This window comes from Ahaetulla prasina, chromosome 10, assembly GCF_028640845.1.
Source record: "Ahaetulla prasina isolate Xishuangbanna chromosome 10, ASM2864084v1, whole genome shotgun sequence".
NCBI classification, from domain to species: Eukaryota; Metazoa; Chordata; class Lepidosauria; order Squamata; family Colubridae; genus Ahaetulla; species Ahaetulla prasina.
The window spans coordinates 14,858,920-14,880,613 of record NC_080548.1 but is presented as its reverse complement, the minus strand read 5'-3'; the positions used below and the strand labels follow the sequence as shown (position 1 = coordinate 14,880,613).

Genomic DNA, 21,694 nt, shown 5'->3' with positions numbered 1-21,694 from the left:
CTAAATGCAAAGAAGGTTAAAACAGGGCTTCCTGCCTGCACCTCTTCTCTACCGCAGATTGTGGTATGTAAACTTCAAACACGTCGACTCGCTCACGTCCCAGTTTTATTTTTTATTTAAGACCAAGCTCCTCCCACAACTTCAGCGATTTTGCTCCCTGAAAGAGTTAATTTCCTCTCTGATAAAAGCAAGATTTAGTCATTCATTTCAGGGTTAAGCAGTGGGATAAACTTTGGCAGCGGTTTAATCTCTGAGCTTTCCATTTAGCTCTCGAACGTTTCATTACCAGGCTAGGTATTATCATCAGTGGAACTTGTGGTCGAAGTGTCTTGTTCTACTCTTTAGCTTACATATGTCTTGTGTGCCGGTGTGGTCAGTTGGTCACATGACCAGCTGTTCGTTTGATGCTATATTTAAATTCTGAGAAGTTTATTTATTTATTTATTTATTTATTTATTTATTTATTTATTATTTGTCAACAAGTACAAGGAAACAAGTATCAGTATAGACATAGACATGGACACATGAAAATAATTTGGCACAAATAAAAGAATATAAATAAGCAAAACATAGCCATAAACACATAAAATGAGTACATCTAAATGGGAACAGTAGGACAGGGACCTTAGGCATCCTAGTGCGCTTATGCACACCCCCTTAGGGACCTCTTAAGAAATGTGAAAGGTCCATGGTAGACAGTTTAAGGTAAAAGGTATGGAGATTAGAGAGACTAACAACAGGATCAGGTAGAATGTGTTCCAGAGATATTCTACTCTATTGCAGAAGTCATATTCCCTACAATCAAGATTAGAGCGAATTACATTGAGTTTAAATCTATTGATAGCCCTTGTGTTGTTACAGTTGAAGTTAAAGTACTCATTAATAGGTAGGACGTTGTGGTAAATAATCTTGTGTACTAAGCTTAGGTCGGAACGTAGACGGCGTAGTTCAAGGCTATCCAGGTCTAAAGTTTCAATCCTGGTGGGATAGGGAATTTTATTTTGAGCAGAGGATTTGAGTACTCTTTTAGTAAAATATCTCTGGACCCTCTCTAATGTATTGATGTCTGAAATATACTTGTTGATTGGTCGTTCAAATGTCCCGATTTCTTATGTGTTCAAATGCTGGATCTAAGTCAACATGCTTGTTAATTTGGATGCTAAATGGGAGGAACTGTTATGAAGGAATGGAAGCCAAGTCGCCTACTCTAGCTCCATTTTGACTAGGTTTCTTTTCTTTTAAATACCAAAGCATGGGAAGTTGACATGCAACATGACAGGCAACCACAAGCATCTTGTATGTGCTTATTTGACTGCATGAGATTGTTCCAATAGCACTTGGCATTAGAACAGGCAATTTCTGGTTGACATCATTTTTCCTCTCTTCTTTTTTTTAAACATATAAGTGGTACTTAAATCTCTCTGGGGGCCCCAATTGTTGTTCTCAAGAAGGCTTCTTCCCTTCCCTCATGGCTCCAGAAACATCTGTAGAAATAAAAATAATGCAAATAGGGAACCATGGCAGGATAGACAAAACATGGGCAGAGCATTAACTTCTTGGGAACTCCAGTTTCCCCTTTGCTCCTTTAAAAGAAGTCTTTTTCTATTTGTCGATTGAGAAACCAAGCTTAAAATAATGTGGGCAAGGTCCAGAGTTCATCCAGAACTAAGGTAAGCTGTCCCTGACTGCTTCTGTGTGTCTTTTCAACCTTAATCTTGATTTTTGAAAGAAAGAAGGAGAAATGGAAGAAGTGGGGGTGGGCAGGAGATGGACTCAAGAGGAGGAAGTTCACATGAGAGCTTCCCCATGAGATTCTGTGGCCATCAGGCTCAGAGCTCAGAGCGTACCAAGGACCCTGCAGTTCAACCCTGAACTACAAATATTCTCTCTAGGCTGCATCAACAGAGGGATAGAATCAAGATCATGTGAAGTGTTAATACCACTTTATAATGCCTTGGTAAGGCCACACTTGGAATCCTGCATTCAGTTTTGGTCACCACGATGTAAAAAAGATGTTGAGATTCTACAGCATCAAAGATGATTAGGGAACTGGAAGCTAAAACATATGAAGAATGGTTGCAGGAACTAGGTATGTCTAGTTTAATGAAAAGAAGGACTAGGAGAGAAATGATAGCAGTCTTCCAATATCTCAGGGGTTGCCACAAAGAAGGAGGAGTCAAATTATTCTCCAAAGAACCTGAGGGCAGGACAAGAAGCAATGGGTGGAAACTAATCAAGGAAAGAAGCAACCTAGAACTAATGAGACATTGCCTGACAGTTAGAACAATTAATCAATGGAACAACTTGCCTCTAGAAGTTGTGAATTCTCCAACACTGGAAGTTTTTAAAAAGATTTTGGATAACCATTTGTCTGAAGTGGTGTAGGGTTTGCTGCCTAAGCAGAGGGTTGGACTAGAAGACCTCCAAGGTCCCTTCCTTTCCCTTTCCTTCCCTTCCATTCTTCTTATGGATACCATAAAATTCTATTGTATGGTAGGTTCATTGGATGCTCCCAAAAACATCTCAGAAACCAGAAATACAACATTATATCTTTGCACATCTAGATCAGTTTATAGGAAATAAGGCAGGGGGATGGAGGCAAAGAACAGCTCTGGATATCTTAGAACAATTTCATGTTTCAGCTTTCAGGGTTCTTCTCCTATGCCAGTTTTTGGACTCTTGGAGACCCTGGTCTACAGTTCAGTTTTTCGAATGCTAAGTTTTGAATACCAAGATATCCATCATGTATGGTTTATCTGTGGATGAGAGGGCTGATCTGGACATACATAACAGAGACCTAATTGAAAAAAGAATGAAGGATTCAACTCCCACAGGTGTGTCATCCTGGATTTCAAGAGTGGCATCAGCCACAGCTCCAGAAGAGCCCCAGGGAACACTACGCACCCTTCCTAGATGTCAATGGCCCTGGCTTTGACAGGTATCTCTAGTAGAGGTAGTCCTTGACTTACAATCATTCATTTAGTGACCATTCAAAGTTACAACGGCATTGAAAGAGCAACCGTTCCTTGCCTTTATGACTTCACAGCATCCCCATGGTCATGTGATCAAAATTCGGGCACTTGGCCACCGGCATATATTTATGACAGTTGTAGTACCCTGGATCGTCATCCGTGATCTTTCCAGCTGGCTTCCAACAAGCAAAGTCAATGGGGAAAGCCAGATTCGCTTAACAACGACCATAGTTCACTTAACAACTGCAGCAATTTGCTTAACAACCAAGGCAAAAATATTGTAAAATTGGGCGAGATTCACTTAACATTTGCCTTGCTTAGCAATGGAAATTTAATCTCCCTTGTGATCCGAATTCAAGGACTACCTGTAAAACCTTAAGTCTTCCCACAGACCCTGATGGCAAACCTGTGGCACGCGGAGCCATATTGGTGGGCACGTGAGCGTTGCCCTAGCTGCCAGCCAGCTGATTTTCGAGTCTTCTGGGCCCACCGGAAGTCTGGAAACAGGCCATTTCCGGCCTCCAGAGGGCCTCTGGATGGGTGGGGAAGACCAGTGCGGGGGGCGGGGCACATTGAATTACGGATATGGGCATGTGCATGTGCGCTCCTCCCCGGTGCTTCCTCCACTTTTGGCACGCGACAGCAAAAAGGTTAGCCATCACTGCTTCAGACTGTTGGGTGAACCATTCCTGGGGTTCCGGTTCTATGTTTTTGAATTGCTCCAAACATATTACATTATTTTTACATTGTCTTTCAAATTGTCTTTATTGTTGGTTATTTTTAATTGACTGTTAACCAGTCAGAATCATGTGTAGGTGGGTGGCCATATGAAGCGAGTTCAAGATCCACCTTAGCCATGAAAGCCAGCTGGGTAACTTGGGCCAGTCATTCTCTCTCAGCCCAGCCCACCTCACCAAGTTGCTCTTGTGGGTAAAATAGGAGGAGGAAGATGTGCTGGATATGTTGACTGCTAAATACTGGGAATGGACACAGCTGAGGCCAGACTGAAGGCAACAACAACTTTATTTAACGCGCAACGCGCTAACTCGAACGGCAGCAAAACAGCAACTTCAGTTGAATTATGTATAAAAATAATAAAGGTGGGATACAAATAAACAAATACCGTATTTTTTGGACTATAAAATGCACCACATTATAAAAAACACCTAAATTTGCAGGAGGAAAACAAGAAAAAAAAGTTTTTGGCCTCTGCACGTCGGATTTTTGCCCTCCCATGCCCCTAGAAGCACTCTGCAGTGTTCCACATGGCCGTTGGCCTGCAGAATGCTTCTGGGGGTGGGGAGAGCGAAAACGTGATGCATGGAGGGCTTGGGAGCCCCAAAATGGGCCCGTTTTGGGCAAAAATGGGCCATGCGGAGCACTGCAGAGCGTTTCTGGGGAGGATGAAAATGCAACGTGCGGAGGGTTCAGGAGGCCAAAACTGCCTGTATTTGGTCTATAAGACGCACATAAATTTTCACCCACTTTGGGGGGCAAGGGAGATGCATCTTATACTCCAAAAAATATGGTAAAAGCTAACTAACTAAAGAAATGCAATTCAATCTACCATTCACAATTTGGGGTGCTCTGCTTTATTAAACACTCAGAATATGCAGAGATGCAAAAGACAATACACTTGAAAAGCACCAGTTTATGGAAAGGCTGTGCGTTTCTTTTTGTTTTAATAGTTAATTTATAATCTTTGAAAAGGGAACCACGATTTTAAGGAACATTCCAACCCCAACGGCCCTTGAGATTATTTCTTTTAAAAGGCTCACACTAAGATTTTCCAATAGCTAAAACCACAAAAATCTTAGCAGAGGTCCTACAGTTACGATCTTCCTCTTTCACGAAATAGTAACCCCAGATTTTTAGCAACGTGCATCAGAATAGCAGATTAGCTTCATCTCTCCAGGCGGATTGGTCCTGAAAAATCAACTTCGGTCTCCTCTGCTTTGGAGACGAAGCAAGAACTTAAAATCCTCTTTCCACCCTTTTCGTTTTAAATGCACCACATTATAAAACACACCTAAATTTGCAGGAGGAAAACAAGAAAAAAAAAGTTTTTGGCCTCTGCACGTCGGATTTTTGCCCTCCCATGCCCCTAGAAGCACTCTGCAGTGTTCCACATGGCCGTTGGCCTGCAGAATGCTTCTGGGGGTGGGGAGAGCGAAAACGTGATGCATGGAGGGCTTGGGAGCCCCAAAATGGGCCCGTTTTGGGCAAAAATGGGCCATGCGGAGCACTGCAGAGCGTTTCTGGGGAGGATGAAAATGCAATGTGCGGAGGGTTCAGGAGGCCAAAACCGCCTGTATTCGGTCTATAAGACGCACCTAAATTTTCACCCACTTTGGGGGGCAAGGGAGATGCATCTTATACTCCAAAAAATATGGTAAAAGCTAACTAACTAAAGAAATGCAATTCAATCTACCATTCACAACTTGAGGTGCTCTGCTTTATTAAACACTCAGAATATGCAGAGATGCAAAAGACAATACACTTGAAAGGCACCAGTTTATGGAAAGGCTGTGCGTTTCTTTTTGTTTTAATAGTTAATTTATAATCTTTGAAAAGGGAACCACGATTTTAAGGAACATTCCAACCCCAACGGCCCTTGAGATTATTTCTTTTAAAAGGCTCACACTAAGATTTTCCAATAGCTAAAATCACAAAAATCTTAGCAGAGGTCCTACAGTTACGATCTTCCTCTTTCACGAAATAGTAACCCCAGATTTTTAGCAACGTGCATCAGAATAGCAAATTAGCTTCATCTCTCCAGGCGGATTGGTCCTGAAAAATCAACTTCGGTCTCCTCTGCTTTGGAGACGAAGCAAGAACTTAAAATCCTCTTTCCACCCTTTTCGTTTTGCGCAAATGCACCAGTCTTCTGCATTTCCAAACATGGACTCAAAACAGAGCATCAAGCGAGCCTATATAACCTCAGAAGGAAAGAATGCAAGAAGTCCTACAGTATGTTAATTCAGTTCCAGTCCAGTGCAGAACTCTGCCAATCATCTCTCAGCATCTGCCCTTTCTGAAAAAGTCAGGTGCAAAACGTAGAGTCTTTCCTAAGAAGTGGGTAAGAACCAGTGATGGGTTTCAAAATGTTTTTACTACCAGTTCTGTGGGTGTGGCTTGGTGGACGTGACATGGCTTGGTGGGCGTGTCTTGGTGGGCATGGCAGGGGAAGGTTACTGCAAAACCCCATTTCCTCCCGATCAGCTGGGACTTGGAAGGCAGAGAATAGATGGGGGCGGGACCAGTCAGAATTTTTACTACCGGTTCTCCAAACTACTCAAAATTTCCGCTACCGGTTCTCCAGAACTGGTCAGAACATGCTGAAACACACCTCTAGTGTGAACATAACATCTTACCTTCTCTGGGGTTTTCATGTCTGTCTCAATCCAAGCGGGTTCCCGTTTTGCCTGTAGAATAAACAGGATTTAGCATCTGAGCAAGAAGAAGAACAGATAGCCAAATAACTTTCCCCCAAGTTGTTAAGCTGAGCTCTATTCCCAAATCAAAGAGGAATAAGGCATAGGTGAATTCCTGTGGTTTTCAGATCTGGCTGTGTGGTGCAAAGTGCAAGAATTGTTACATATTATTAAGTTTCCATTTTTTTTAAAAAAAAATTATTAAATTTCAAAATCAAGCATTAAAATATAAACTAACATAAAAGGAAAAGGGGAAAGGGAATAATGGGATAAGTTAAAAAGTGACAAAAATTCATTAAATCAAACATATAACAATAGTAACTTCTGAAATTTTAAGAAATATAGTCCAAATACAGGTAGTCCCTGACTTACATTCACAAACTGAGCCCAAAATTTCTGTTGCTAAGTGAAACAGTTATTAAATAAATTCTGCCCAAGGGTAAAATGTAAAATTTGTTACTACTGGTTCTATGGGCGTGGATTGGTGGGGAGGGGTTAATGTTACTGGGTGGGCGTGGCCAACTTTTTTTTTTTTACTACTTTTAAAAACATTTTTTCTACAACTTCTTCAGCCAAAGAGGTTGTAAAAAAAATGCTTTTAAAAGCCTGTGATGATCAGGCAACTCAGCCGGGATCGCCAGAGGGAAAAAAGCTTTTAAAGAGTTCTGACGATCCCAGCTGAGCCACGAGATCATCAGAGGCTTTTTTTTTTTTACTTTTAAAAGCATTTTTTCGGCCGAAGACAAAATGCTTTTAAAAGTAAAAGCAAAAACCCTTTGATGATCACACGGCTCAGCTGGGCATGGGGGTGTGTGGGGAAGGGATTTTTGCTACCGGTTCTCCGAACTTGTCAAACTTGTCAAAAGGTCGCAAAAGGTGATCACATGACCCCAGGACACTGCAACCATCATAAATGTGAACCAGTTGCCAAACATCAAGACCCTGGCCTAAACCATAGGAAACAATTTGGAGATTGTTCCCACTTGGGAACACGAGTGGAAATTAGCAGAAATTTATTCTAAGAATTGTTAACTTGTGTTTTAAGAGAAGATTAGCAAAGCACCTCATTCTGACTAGCCGTCAAAAGACACTATGAGAACGCCTTAATCCTACTCCAAGCTAAAACCAAAAATTCTAGGGAATTCCTGGAAGCCTGGCATATAGACAAATCAGCCATCAAAAGAGATAATAAGAAATAAATGACATTTACCTACCACTAAAAAAAAAATTAAAAAAAGCTAAGAACAGAACAAAAAGACCAAAACGCATTCAGCAACCAAAGCCCAGATAAGCGGAGATTAACACCAGACAAATAATTAAGCAGAAAACTGTAGTAGTCAAGGAACTATACCCCACCAAAATTGGCAGGGAAAACTACTATATATAAACAGGGCATAAACTCCAACCCACTAACACTGATATTATCTAGCTGGATAATGAAATATCTGCAAGCAAACAACCATAACACTGAACTGGGTTCAGTCCTGTTAATTGGGTCAGAAAGCCAATTTTTCTAATGAAGCAGAGGTAGAGTAGAATCAATTTCACTACCCACATCTACTCAAATTTACCACTATTCTATTTTTAAGTTTCTGAAGAATATATTTAATAGTCTAGATATCTATGAAAAAAATCCCCAAATGGAAAATACTAGTTGCTTTGTACTATTTATGAGTGGGAGGGAGGTAAGCAAAGATGAGGTGATGAGGAATTGCAATTGCTTTCAGCCACACTTGTAAGCTATCTATGAAATATTTCTCTAACCTGGGACTGTCAAGCTGGCCTAGTAATTATACAAGCCACTTTCTGACCACACCTGAACATTTCAAGTTTCATTTCATTTCATTTATTAAATTTAAAGAAGATAGTATTTTGAGCACCAGGAAGAAGCAATATAAGAAAACTCTAAGGATTATCAATAAACTGGTACAGGCTTCTATCCTTCCAGTTACAGATAAAAATGCAGATCATCTTCACAACACCCAAAATATCAGAATTCTCATTCCACTGTCTCACTTTCAAATTCTACATATTCTAGTAAATACATCTGCCTTATGAATTCTTTAAGATTCCCCATCAAATATGTTTCAGAATTCCCAGCCAATCTGGCTATAATTGTAAAAATAAAATGCTGAATAATGTATTCATTACAAATTTCCCTGTTCCTCTCATGCAGAGCTGCTTAACCAGCAGCGTGTGAACTTGGATTGGAAAAAATGCCTTTATTATACTAATTTCTAGCTGAAATTTAGCTTATTATTAATTTAATGGATTGATAAATACATCATGTATTTGTTTTTGGTTTTTTTTAATATTTTCATAACTGTTAATTCTTTAACATAATGTTCCAGGGACAGGAACTTGTCACCCTTCAAGAGATGATGACTACAACTCCCAGCAGCTGCAACTGGAAGACTGCTGGGAAATGTAGTTGTTCTCTTTATAGCAATAGCACTAGCAATAGCACTTAGACTTATATACCGCTTCATAGTGCTTTTTACAGCCCTCTCTAAGCGGTTTACAGAGTCAGCCTATTGCCCCCCAAAAAGTTTGGATCCTCATTTTACCCACCTTGGAAGGATGGAAGGCTGAGTCAACCTTGAGCCTGGTGAGATTCAATCTGCCAAACTGCTGCTAGCCAGTGATCAGCAGAAGTAGCCTGCAGTATTGTACTCTAATCACTGCGCCACCGCGGCTCTTATAACTTTTCTGTTGCACCTTTCACCAATAAATAACACCAGCAAAATCTTTATTTTATGGCAAAGTGAGCAATTCCTTCAGTGTGGCCCTGGTGCGCCTTCCTCATTAGTGTCAGACCTATTTGCAGGCATAGGATGGTATCAGGACAGTGGGAATGTAACATGTAACATGAGCTTGATATTAAGCTAAGCCTCAGAAGAAGTATTTCTGAGAGCACTGCACATCAGAACAACTAGACACAAGAACAGTTTTTTCCCGAACGCCATCACTCTGCTAAACAAATAATTCCCTCAACACTGTCAAACTATTTACTAAATCTGCATTAGTCTTCTCATCCTTCCTATCACCCATCTCCTTCCACTTATGACTGTATGACTGTAATTTTGTTGCTTGTATCCTTAGTATTTTGATATTGTTTCCTGATTGCTTAAATGTACCCTATGACTATCATTAAGTGTTGTACCTTATGATTCTTGATGAAGGTATCTTTTCTTTTATGTACGCTGAGAGCATCTGCACCAAGACAAATTCCTTATGTGTCCAATTACACTTGGCCAATAAAAATTCAATTCAATTCAATTCAATTCAATTCTATTCTATTCTATTCTATTCTATTCTATTCTATTCATGATTCTTGATGAATGTATTTTTTTTCTTCTTATGTACACTGAGAGCATATGCACCAAGACAAATTCCTTGTGTGTCCAATCACACTTGGCCAATAAAGAATTCTATTCTATTCTATTCTATTCTGGAATTAATCAACTTTATTTTTCACCTTGTATGTTTACTAACCTTTTCCAAAGAAGAGGAGAAAGTGGATTGTTTGCTTTTTAGACACGTTTATTTTCAGTTTAACAGCAACTGCTGCACCGTTTCCAGGCAATGGATTAGATTTCAGCTTTAATTAGAAAATGGTATAATGAAAAATGGACCATGCTCGTAAAAAATTCAAAGCTATGTTTATTAATGTAGTTTTCACCTTTTGCAGCAATGCATGGAAGCAGGGGCAAAAAAGCAGAGGTTTCATCACATAGTTTTGATCTTAGCTTTTTGCTCTCTCTCCATCCTGGGCAGATGACCCTGATGCTATGAACAGCATTCAGGGCAATATTAATTAAATATCAGTTGAGGGTTCCAACCGAAAGAGGCTGGATACCTATCGTAGTTATTCAAATGCTGAGAGGAAGCACAGGCAGGTCTCGACTTACAAGCATAATGGAGCCTGCCCATTATGGTTGTAAGCAGTGGTGGGATTCAAATAATTTAACAATCGGTTCCCTGCCCTAATGACTAGCTCGGTAGGTGGGGCTTGGTGGTCATGTGACCCTGTGGGTGTAGCCAACTTAACATCACTCACGTCAATGGGTGCTTCCGCCTTAGCTGTTACAATGTAATAAGGGTTAACCAAAGAGGCAGTTTCTGTAAGCAGGACAGTAAAGATTAGGCTAGAAACACCACCAGAATGTTTCCTTCCTGCCTTCCTTACAGGATTAGCCCTGTAAAGTGGAAAAAAACAAAATAAGATTTCTTCCAACAACCGGTTCTCCAAACAGATTTAGAAAGTTAACAACCGGTTCTCCCGAATAGGTGCGAGCTGGCTGAATCCCACCACTGGTTGTAAGTCACGGAAGTCATAAAGCAGATCACTCACATTTAACGGATTCAATTTTACAACCTTTTTTTGCAGCAGTTGTTAAGCTACCATCGTGGTTCTTGTTAAGCAAACCAAGTGTTCACTACAGGTAGCCCTTGACTTACAACCATTTGTAGTTACAATGGTGCTGAAAAATGTTATTTATGACTGGCCCTCGCATTTGCAACCTAACACAGCATCCCCATGGTCACATGATCAGAATTCAGGCACTTGGCAACTGGACAGTTGCATCATCCCAGAGTCATATAATCACCACGTACGGCCTTCCCAGGAGGCTTCCAACAAGCGAAGTGGGGGCAGGAGTTGGATTCGTTTAACAACAGCGTGACTCCCGTAACAACTGCAATCATTCACTTAACAATTGTGGCAAAAAAAGATCGTAAAACCAGGCATGACTCACTAAATAACTGCCTTAACTTAGCCACAGAAATTCTGGTCTCAAAATTGTGGTCATAATACGAGTACTATCTGTAGAGGGCGGTTTTGCCAAATTCCAGAAATAAATGCTGGTTTATAAAATGAGATCACATGACTGCAAGCACACTGCAAATGGCCATAAATGTGGACGGCTGCCAAGTGCCTGAAATGGGGTTGTGAGTGACCCTGAGATGGGAGGTCAGCCATGGGAACTTCAGAATCAGGTCATAAATACCTACGTTTATTTGTAGGACAATGTTTTTCCATTACGAACAGTCTCGGGATAAATGAGAAAAAGTGAAATGGAATAAGCAACTCTACAATCATTGCTTACCTTCTGAGTGAACTGTAACCATAACTTTGCTGAATTCCACAATATGCTCTCTCTCAAAAAAAAATAAAAAATCCAAGGCTATATGAAAATTTCATTTTATTAAAAAAATGTATGTGGCAGGGATATGTGCCTAAGACTTTTGTGAAACCAAATTATGTATGAACATTAATAAGTATGTGAATTTATACAAATTAGTGTAGGTAGGTAGGTAGGTAGGTAGGTAGGTAGATAGATAGATAGATAGATATTAGAGAGAGAGAGAGAGAGAGAGATAGGGAGACTGATGGATGGATAGACAGACAGATAGATAGATAAGAGAGAGAGAGAGAGAAAGAGATACTAGAGAGAGAGAGAGAGATGGCTGGCTGGCTGGCTGGACAGACAGACAGACAGATACTAGATAGAGAGATAGAGAGAGGGAGAGAGAGGATAGATAGATAGATAGATAGATAGATAGATAGATAGATAGATAGATAGATAGATAGATAGATAGATAGATAGATAGATAGATAGATATGGATGGATAGACGGACAGAAAGATGATACATAGAAAGATAGATAGACAGACAGACAGACAGACAATCAATCTGGTCACCCTGCATGTCATTTCACTTCTTCGGCTAAGGAATAGAATTAAATCACAATTTCAAAATGGAAAAAGAGAGACTCTTCTGTGTATTTGGTCTGAAGTTTGCCCTTACGATAAAGAGCCTAAAGGAAAATGAGCCGCACAGTTTCAACAATTAAGTGAACTTGCAGTCTGTCTATTTCCCTGTATAGTAGTAAACTCTGGGACACAGGAGAAACAGAGGACCACAAGTACTAAAGCCTGCTCAGGTATCTGTTGAGATAACAGAAGACCCAACGGAAGGGCACAGCCAGCGTAAATCAAGGCTTCACCAGGCTCAAAATTTCCAACCATGGAAGAATTCCAAACTCTGCCTGGTCTCTTCTGTACAACAAGTACCTGCATACACGCTCAAATATTTTGGCAAGAAATATTGTAAGAGGGCAGAAAAAAGCAACTATTATCTGAATTCCCCACCCCCACTCCTAGGAAAAGACAGGGGCACTATAGTTTGTGGAAAAGAATTGTGTTTCCTGTCAAGTTACAACTCTTCTCTCAAACGGGTGATTCAAGAGACACTGCCCACAAATCTTGTTTCCTGCAGAATGAAGGAACAACACCACCCACAATTTTTTTGTTGCTTTTCTGCCTTTTGGGTCGTTTTAGAAACCCAAACTTCCTTTGCATGTTAGAGTAGGGCGTGCTGGGTGGGCTGCTAGGAGTTTTAGTCCAAAATATTTTAGGGTTATTTCTTGTAAGGGGGAGGGGGGGAAGTGAACTACAGGCAGCTTATCTGAGAAATACTTGCTAAACCTCAAAAACACACATAAAGAAGGAGGAGCAACTTCCTCCTTTGCTGAAGTGAACAAAAAAATTGCAGCAGTTCTTTGATAAGAAAGAAAGAAAGAAAGAAAGAAAGAAAGAAAGAAAGAAAGAAAGAAAGAAAGAAAGAAAGAAAGAAAGAAAGAAAGAAAGAGGAAGGAAGGAAGGAAGGAAGGAAGGAAGGAAAGAAAGAACAAAAAAGGAAAAATGAAGGATGGAAAGAAGGAAAGAAAGAAAGAAAGAGGAAAAATGTAGGAAGGAATGAAGGAAGGAAGGAAAAAGAAGGAAAGGAAAAGAAAGAAAGAAAGAAAGAAAAAGAAAGAAAGAAAGAAAGAGGAAGGAAAAAAGAAAGGAAAGGAAAAGAAATAAAGAAAGAAAGGAGAAAGAAGGAAGAAAGGAAAGAAAAAGAAAGAAAGAAAGAAAGAGGAAGGAAGGAAGGAAGGAAAGAAAGAAGGAAAGAAAGAAAGAAAGAAAAAAGAAAGAAAAGAAAAGAAAAGAAAAGAAAAGAGAGGAATTCAGCAAGACAAGTCAAACTTCTGAGATTATATTTTGTGCTTGTAAACAAGCTGTCATATTACAGAAACTACGCCCACGTCTTAGCAGAGTTTGCTGCTAGAAAGAAGCAGAAGTGCCTGTGCTTAATACACCGCAGAGCTGTTCAGCACCATAGGATGAAGCAAAGATATGACTTAAACACCATTTATATAAATAAATACTGAAAGGCGCCTGGGGCTAATTTTTCAGATATTCTGTAGGTTTTATGGGAGGTCATGAAAGAAAACACTCTACACTTTTGCATTTTGAAATGAGAGTTGCTGAAAAGCTTGCCAATCCAAAACATTCTACACGAACTTTGCAAAGCGGTGCTGAGTTGTTCAGATTCCAAATTCATTTCTAGAACTCCCTTTTGCTCTCTCATTCCTTCCTCCATGATGCTACCGGAAGCCGGTTGGTTCCTTGTTGTCTTCCAGGTAAAGCTCTTAAAGCAGGCCTAGTGTGGTGTTTTCGAAGCCAGCACTTACTACACTTCAAAAAAGAAGTAGGGTTAGATACCCTCCCATCTCACTGCACTCTGTCCTTGTCAATACTCAAAATAGGCCATGGTAGCTCAGGCTGGTAAGAAGCCTGTTATTAGAACACGGCACCCTGACTCCTCAGGGTGCCATCAGCAAGGCAATGTCGTCTGGCGACGCCCAGGGGAAGGGCCTTCTCTGTGGGGGCTCCCACCCTCTGGAACGAACTACCCCCCCGGACTTCGTCAGCTTCCGGACCTTCAGACCTTCCGCCGCGAGCTTAAAACATACTTATTTAATTGCGCAGGACTGAGTTAGATTTTAAATTTATGGGTTTTAAATTGGGTTTTATTCCTATATTTTTAATTATTGGGCTTTTAGAATAAGTTTTTTAATTGTTTTTATATTGTATTTATGTGTTTTTAAGTGCCTGTAAACCGCCCTGAGTCCTTCGGGAGATAGGGCGGTATATAAATATGATCAAATAAATAAATAAATAAATAAAATAATTACTGCAGGTTCAAGCCCGGCCCGAGGTTGACTCAGCCTTCCATCCTTTATAAGGTAGGTAAAATGAGGACCCAGATTGTTGGGGGGGCAATAAGTTGACTTTGTAAATATACAAATAGAATGAGACTATTGCCTTATACACTGTAAGCCGCCCTGAGTCTTCGGAGAAGGGCGGGATATAAATGTAAATTTAAAAAAAAACATCATTTATTTGTTACATTTATATTTTGGCTTTTCCTGAGAACCTCAAGCAGTGTCCAGAACTACACAGAATCACTACCCTGAGTTGGTCTCGGAGAGACAGTTTGACTCAAACCTTCCCAGTAAACTACAAGTAGTCCTTGAGTTACAACAGTTCATTTAGTGAGCAAAGTTATGACACTGAAAAAAGGGACTTATGACCGTTTTTCACACTTACAACTGCTGCAGCATCTCCATGGTCGCCTGATCAAAATTCAGATGCTTGGCAACTCATATATATTTATGACAGTTGCAGTGATCGCCTTTTGCAACTTTCTGACAAGCAAAGTCAATAGAGAAGCCAGATTCACTTAACAACTGCAGTGATTCACTTAACAACTGTGGCGAGAAACGTCATAAAGTGGGGCAAAACTCACTTAACAAATGTTTCACTTAGCAACAGAAATGTTGGGCTCCATTGTGGTCGTAAGTCAAGAACTACCTGTATTAGCATTCCCCAGTCCTTGTCCAAGAAGTAGAGGTAAGCATATTTCATGTATGGGCTATAAATCAAGCAAATCAATCCATGTCATCCATAGAACAAGCCTGCGGGGTAAGCTGAGCTAAGAAAATGACTGGTTTAAATTCAGTGAGCTTCTATACCTTCTGGTAGACCAAAATTTTCCAGTGCCAATCCAATTTTAATCCAATCTTAACCACTATACCACAGTTTGAGGGTTGAGGAGTCTGACTATGACACAAATCCCGATTTTAGCTTTTACATAATATTGTTCAAAAGTGAATAAAAATTACAGAATAGGAATCCAATAGAGACTTTTAAAAAAGGATAAATGCCGTAAAGGATGAGCAAGTCTTTTGTTTTTAGCCACTACATTAATTCTACCCTTGGAAGTCAAGGCTCATCCAATGAAATTAGTTCCAGTAGATACACTAGCAGATATTCATCTTATTTAGGAAATCTGTGTATCAAAACAGTATAGAGCAGGGGTCTCCAATCTTGGTCCCTTTAAGACTTGTGGACTTCAACTCGCAGAATTCCTCAGCCAGCTTTGCTGGCTGAGGGACTCTGGGAGTTGAAGTCCACAAGTCTTAAAGGGACCAAGGTTGGAGACCCCTGGTATAGAGGTTTGCTTTCTCGTGAAATATTAAAGAAGGAAGAATTCCTAAACTTCATTCAAAATATTTTGGGTGTCACACATTATGTATCCATGTCTCTCTCTCTCTCTTTCTTTCTTTCTTTCTTTCTTTCTTTCTTTCTTTCTTTCTTTCTTTCTTTCTTTCTCTTTCTTTCTTTCTTTCTTTCTTCCATCCATCCATCCATCTGCCACACAAAATGTTCCTTCTCTTCTACTTTCCAAATGGCATCCCCAACACATCTAAAAACATCCAAATGAACACCCTACCTGAATAATGAGGAATAATAATTTTATAAAGAGCTAGTCACGTGAGCCTCCTACAACAAAAAAGCAACCATGAATTTTGTGGCATTTTAAAGACTACTGAAGTGGATTTATTATGACACAAACTCTTGTGGACCACGGCCATCTTCATCAGTGCTTGAGTATATTATCCTGAGATAAAAGTGTATACACACACACACACACACACACACACACACACACACCCATGGATGGAAGGTAGAATAAGAACATAATAAGATCAGACACAAGTGAAGCATGAATAAAAATACAGTAATCTGAAAAGAACCAAGATTTTAGATTATTTTCATCATCCAAAGAAAGGCTGCGCAGAAAAATAAAATCTGCAAATCTATTTTTGTGGTTAATCCAAAAAATCTCTCCCCTCACTATATCTTAAAGATTAATAAATTAAGGAAAATCCTTGCTTTTCTTTCAGGAAGGAAGCGCAATTCTGATAAAAGAAATCAGTCCTTCACAAATTCTTCTTATGAAAACAAAGCGAAAGAACAACCAAAAACCAAAGGAGGGAACATATAGGAAGCCACGAGTTTCAGCCCTAGACATCTTTGCCAGGTAGCAACCAACGGAAGAGTGTTCTCACTGCCTCACTTGCTAGACAGCCATATTGGTGTAAGACAGATCTAAAGGGACACAAGATCCATACTAAGAAGCATGGTGCAACCTTGTGACTTCTTTATTTAAATTGTCTGCATCAAGATTGTGGTCCAGGATCATCTCAAGGCAGGTTCCACAGCCCCAGGACACTCCTTCCCGGCCACTCTACAAAACGTGCATCAATCCTGGCTAAGGGATTGCTCCCATTCTCTCCTTTCATTGGTTCCTCTTCACTTCCATTCCTGGTGGTTGCACACGGACTAGCTAAGATAGCCAAAAGCTTCTTGTCATCACCTGAGCCAAGCCCAGCCCAGCCCAGCCCAGCCCAGCCCAGCCCAGCCCAGCCCAGCCAAGTGCAAAAGACATTCGCACTTGCCTTGGTGCGAAACAGCAACCTCATCATCCTCTCCACAACTGCCAGGGAGCTCTTCTCCCATTGCCTGCCTGCTACCAGAGCCTGGACATCAAAACAGAGCACACTCCCAGCAGAAGCTCTCTGTAGGTCATTTGGATAAAATTCAAAACTTTCAGCAGAAAGGAAACTGTAATTTCCACACTGATAAACCGCAACAAGAGTTTCCAGCACGCAGCTTGGCTGATGAATCAGATAGGTACTAAAAGAAGAAAAATAAAAAAGACAAGAGAAACCCATGGTTTTGGGGGGAGGGGATGGAGGATCCTAGCTCACCCTGTTTAGGGTGATACTAACTAAATATATATTTTCCCTGCTGTTTCCTGTGGAGCAAAGCTTGAAGCAGCTAAGGCTAAAAAAGGAAGTGAAGGCAACCGCAAGACATCTTCGCCTTTTCTCGGTCTTCCTGATTGTAGCAAGTTCCAAGCTTTCTTCTCCAGACAGGCAGAGGTTCCTAAGCCCATCCTAACTTTCCTGCTGATACTAATTTGTACCCTATGTACCTTTGTACCCCATGACTATCATTAAGTGTTGTACCTTATGATTCTTTTTTTTTTTGGGGGGGGGGAGAATTTTTTTATTCTTTTTAACAAACATACATAAAGAAAATCTTCAATACAAATGCAAACTGTGTGTCGGTTGGTTGGTTACAAATCTTTTGTGCAATTTCACCATCTTCATAACGTATAATTTATCTAATTTTACATTTTACCAATCAAACATTTATTTCAGTGTTTTGGTCAATTAATCATTTGTTTGACTATAAATGTTTCTTCCCTCATTTCATGTAAAATATTTTAGATTTATATTAATTATGTTACATCATTCACTGCATCCTCTTAAATCATTATTTCGACAATTCTTACTTTATAGAAACCTCTATCAAACTTCTTTAACATATTTTTTTATCTAACCATTATGATTCTTGATGAAGGTATCTTTTCTTTTATGTACACTGAGAGCGTATGCACTAAGACAAATTCCTTGTGTGTCCAATCACACTTGGCCAATAAAAAATGCTATTCTATTCTATTCTATTCTATTCTATTCTATTCTATTCTATTCTATTCTATTCTATGACTATCGTTAAGTGTTGTACCTTATGATTCTTGATGAAGGTATCTTTTATGTACACTGAGAGCGTATGCACCAAAGACAAATTCCTTGTGTGTCCAATCACACTTGGCCATTAAAAAATTCTATTCTATTCTATTCTATTCGTCCTACAGCATTTAGTGCCTTTCGAAGTTACAATGGCACTGGGAAAAAAAATGACTTTATGACGTTTTTCCACACTTACAACCCACTGCAGAATCCCCATAGTCACATGATTAAAATTTGGATGCTTGGCAATGGGCTCATATTTATGTTGGCTGCAGGGTTGTAGCCTCTTCTGACAAGCAAAGTCAATGGGGAAGCCAGATTCATTTAACAACCACGTTACTAACTTAACAACTGCAGTGATTCACTTAACAACTATGGCAACAAGTCACAAAATGGGGCAAAGTTCACTTAGCAAATATCTTGCTTAGCAACAGAAATGTTGGGCTCAATTGGGGTCATAAGTTGAGGATTACCTGTAGAGACATACTTTGTGGCTTGAGGACAAGAGGAAATACTATAAGATTTGTGTTATTTTTTTAAAAAAAATATATTTTTGTGGGTGCTTCTTGTGCCTTTTCTTTCTGTGTCTTCACCTCTCTCTCGTGTAGCCACCAACTTTGTTTGCTATTGTTCAATTATCTTCCATTTTTTTTCCCTTCCAGGAGCTTAAGGCTGTATATGTTCCTTCCCTCCTATTTTTCCCCCTGATAACCAGCAAGAGGTTGGATTAAGAGATACTGAGTCGTTGAATATCATCTATTAAATTTTTTATGGCTAAGTGTTAACTGTTGGTGATGAAGTTCTATAATCTTAACAAATTATGCATGAAATCCAACTGAGGAATTTTGGGGTCCCCTCTATTTTGTGGTCTTGCCTTTGCCCCTTCTGGAGTGAGGCTTCAGCACACCAATCAAAAGCCCTGGACCCCAAGAAACTGAAGATCTCCAGAAAACAATATCGGGTCTAATGGACACAGTGTCTGAGTGCTGTTTGGGAAAAATATTTTATATTGCATGTCCCTGCAGGAATGTTCAGTTGCTGTATGAATAAGAAGTTTATCTGAAAGTAAAAGTAACTGTGAAGTAGGTGGTGTCTTCAAAAACACAATTTATAATCTTCTATTTAATCACATGTCTATCCTAGATAAACTTGGATCAATCATGGTATCTTAGCTAAAATCATGCATCTTCTCTCTCTGGTACCCTACAGATGTGTTGAGGCAGCCACTTTCAAGAGCTGGATTGGAATTCTGGGTTTTATAATCTCATCTGGAGGGGAATGTCTTGGGGAAAAATAATTTAACGTATCCTATCGGAATGGTGAGATAATTTCAACAGGCTAACTCCCTATGAAGTCCTTGCAAGAAAACTTTGAATGAGCCAAAACCTGCTTAAAATTATTTAGTAAGTATAAACTTCAGAAATCGCTGGACCAACAGCACACAGACGCTACCAGCATATTAGACTTCATGCAAGCATTTTTAATGTACAGGTTGGATTTGATCCCAAATCAAATCCAAATTTGATTTGATCCCAAATCCATCAGTCTTGGCTGGTACAGGACCAGCCCTACCATTAGACAAAACAGACAGCATTGAAGAAACTGGTTTTAGCTGTCACACAATTGTATAAATGTTTTATAATAGAATAGAATTTTTTTTTATTGGCCAAGTGTGATTGGACACACAAGGAATTTGTCTTGGTGCAGATGCTCTCAGTGTACATAAAAGAAAAGTTTATCAAGAATTACAAGGTACAACACTTATTGATAGTCATACGGTACAAATAAGCAATCAGGAATCAATCAATATCAATATAGGATACAAGCAACAAAGTTACAGTCATACAGTCATAAGTGGAAGGAGATGGGTCGTGGGAACGATGAGAAGATTAATAGTTGTGCAGATTTAGTAAATAGTTTGACAGTGTTGAGGGAATAATAACAACACTTGATATAGTACTATTATTTAGTCCCGTGCAGAGGGACTTCTGAAATTTTCATTCTCAAAAGTTAAAATAACTGAGCTGGCATTACGAGCTGTAGACCTGACATGGGGAGGCTTATGGTTGCTCCATTACAGCCACAAAACATTTGGAGCTGCTCTCCAAGATGTACAAACCCACAGAGAGGCAAGCAGGTATGCCCAGGACTACTGAACCCTTATTATCACCAATGGCTTCCCCCCTCCCATACACACACACAATGGGACCAGCTGATACAAAACTAGCACCCTGCAGTCATGCCAGTTCAAAGGTTGGATGAAATAGCATTTGGGCTTTCTGGGCGCCTGAGTGGCTGAGGTCTCCAGGTAAAGGAGGTGCCCTTCTCCCAGCAGAAAGGGAGGGCAAGTCATCTCTCTTCCTATCAGCAGATAAGCCACAGTGCTGGTTGCAAGCAGAGTTGCGAGTACAGATCGGCGTTTTAAAAACAGGAAACTTGACATTCTGGTAAAGAAACATCAAAAGAGCAGCTGTTCTTACCTGATGGGAAAGGAATGGTCTCTAGGTTTCACAGTTAAGACTGCAAACGATGACTGTAGGTGCACATATTTCAACTTCGACTACTACTACTACCGCTACCCACACCCATTACATGCTAATCCCCCTGGGAAGGTATATGGCAAACTTTTTTTTTTAAAGGATTTTCTACTGTGCTAACCTGAGGAATAACCTCATCAAGAGATGAATCAACTAACTTTCTGGTGCCAAGTAGAATCATTTTTATACCCTCAAGGCATTTGAACAAAAGAATGTACAAGTTAGACTCTTGATCTATCTGGCTTGCAGTTTTTCACACTCCCTGGCAGAGATGCAGACAGATTTCCCATCAGTGACTGCCTTGGTGAATGGCCTGGGGCAATTTATACAAAGGTATAATAACTTGAGGCTTCAGAGAGCCGGTTTTCCGTCAGGAGCAAGCCTAGAAATGTTAACAGCTTGCTCATGTCAAAATATGCCGGGTCTGGAGATTTGGAGATGCCTTAGTTTGCACGCAGGAAAATCTCAGAAGCAACTTTTCCACACACAATAATAATAATAATAATAATCTGGAGGAGTTTGACATCACTTTTTGAGAATAGCAAGTGTTAATAAAAGGCAAACATTTTCACAATGATTTTATGCTTTTTCATAAAATGTATTAGACAGAAAAGAGGCTACCAGATTCCTCCAGTTTTTGGCTGCCATAGATCAGTAGATTTCTCAACTTTAGCAACTTTGGCATGGATTTCATCTCCCAGAATTCCCCAGTCAACATATGCAACATCCCCCCAGGATGTACTCTGTATTCTACCATTTGGGGTAACTGATACACCAAGTTCACCAACCCGCAGCTGCTGCTTATGATTTTAGGCAGCAGTCCTTGGGAAGTCTTTCCAAGTAGGACTCAACCACTAATGGTCCTTCTTTCCCATTTAAAATAGTCTTCTAAAATGTTTACAGCTTAGATGTGTTTATACACGGCCATCAACTCATATATTATATTATTATAGTAGCTGTTTATGGCATTTTTTTAA

The 21,694-nt window shown here is 39.9% G+C and overlaps 1 protein-coding gene across 8 annotated transcripts in view; it reads right to left on the bottom strand.

Moving 5' to 3' along the window:
• RPS6KA1 (ribosomal protein S6 kinase A1) overlaps positions 1-21,694 on the bottom strand; it is a 126,872-nt gene that overhangs the window by 54,244 nt on the left and 50,934 nt on the right. For 6 of the 8 annotated variants that reach the window (XM_058195209.1, XM_058195210.1, XM_058195212.1 and 3 more), the window contains one exon: positions 6,347-6,397. In XM_058195209.1, the coding sequence (XP_058051192.1) occupies positions 6,347-6,397 (51 nt within the window). Of the gene's footprint in view, positions 1-6,346; positions 6,398-17,040; positions 17,246-20,660; positions 20,754-21,694 lie in introns of those variants that run through there. The other 2 variants (XM_058195214.1, XM_058195208.1) reach the window with 2 other exon arrangements.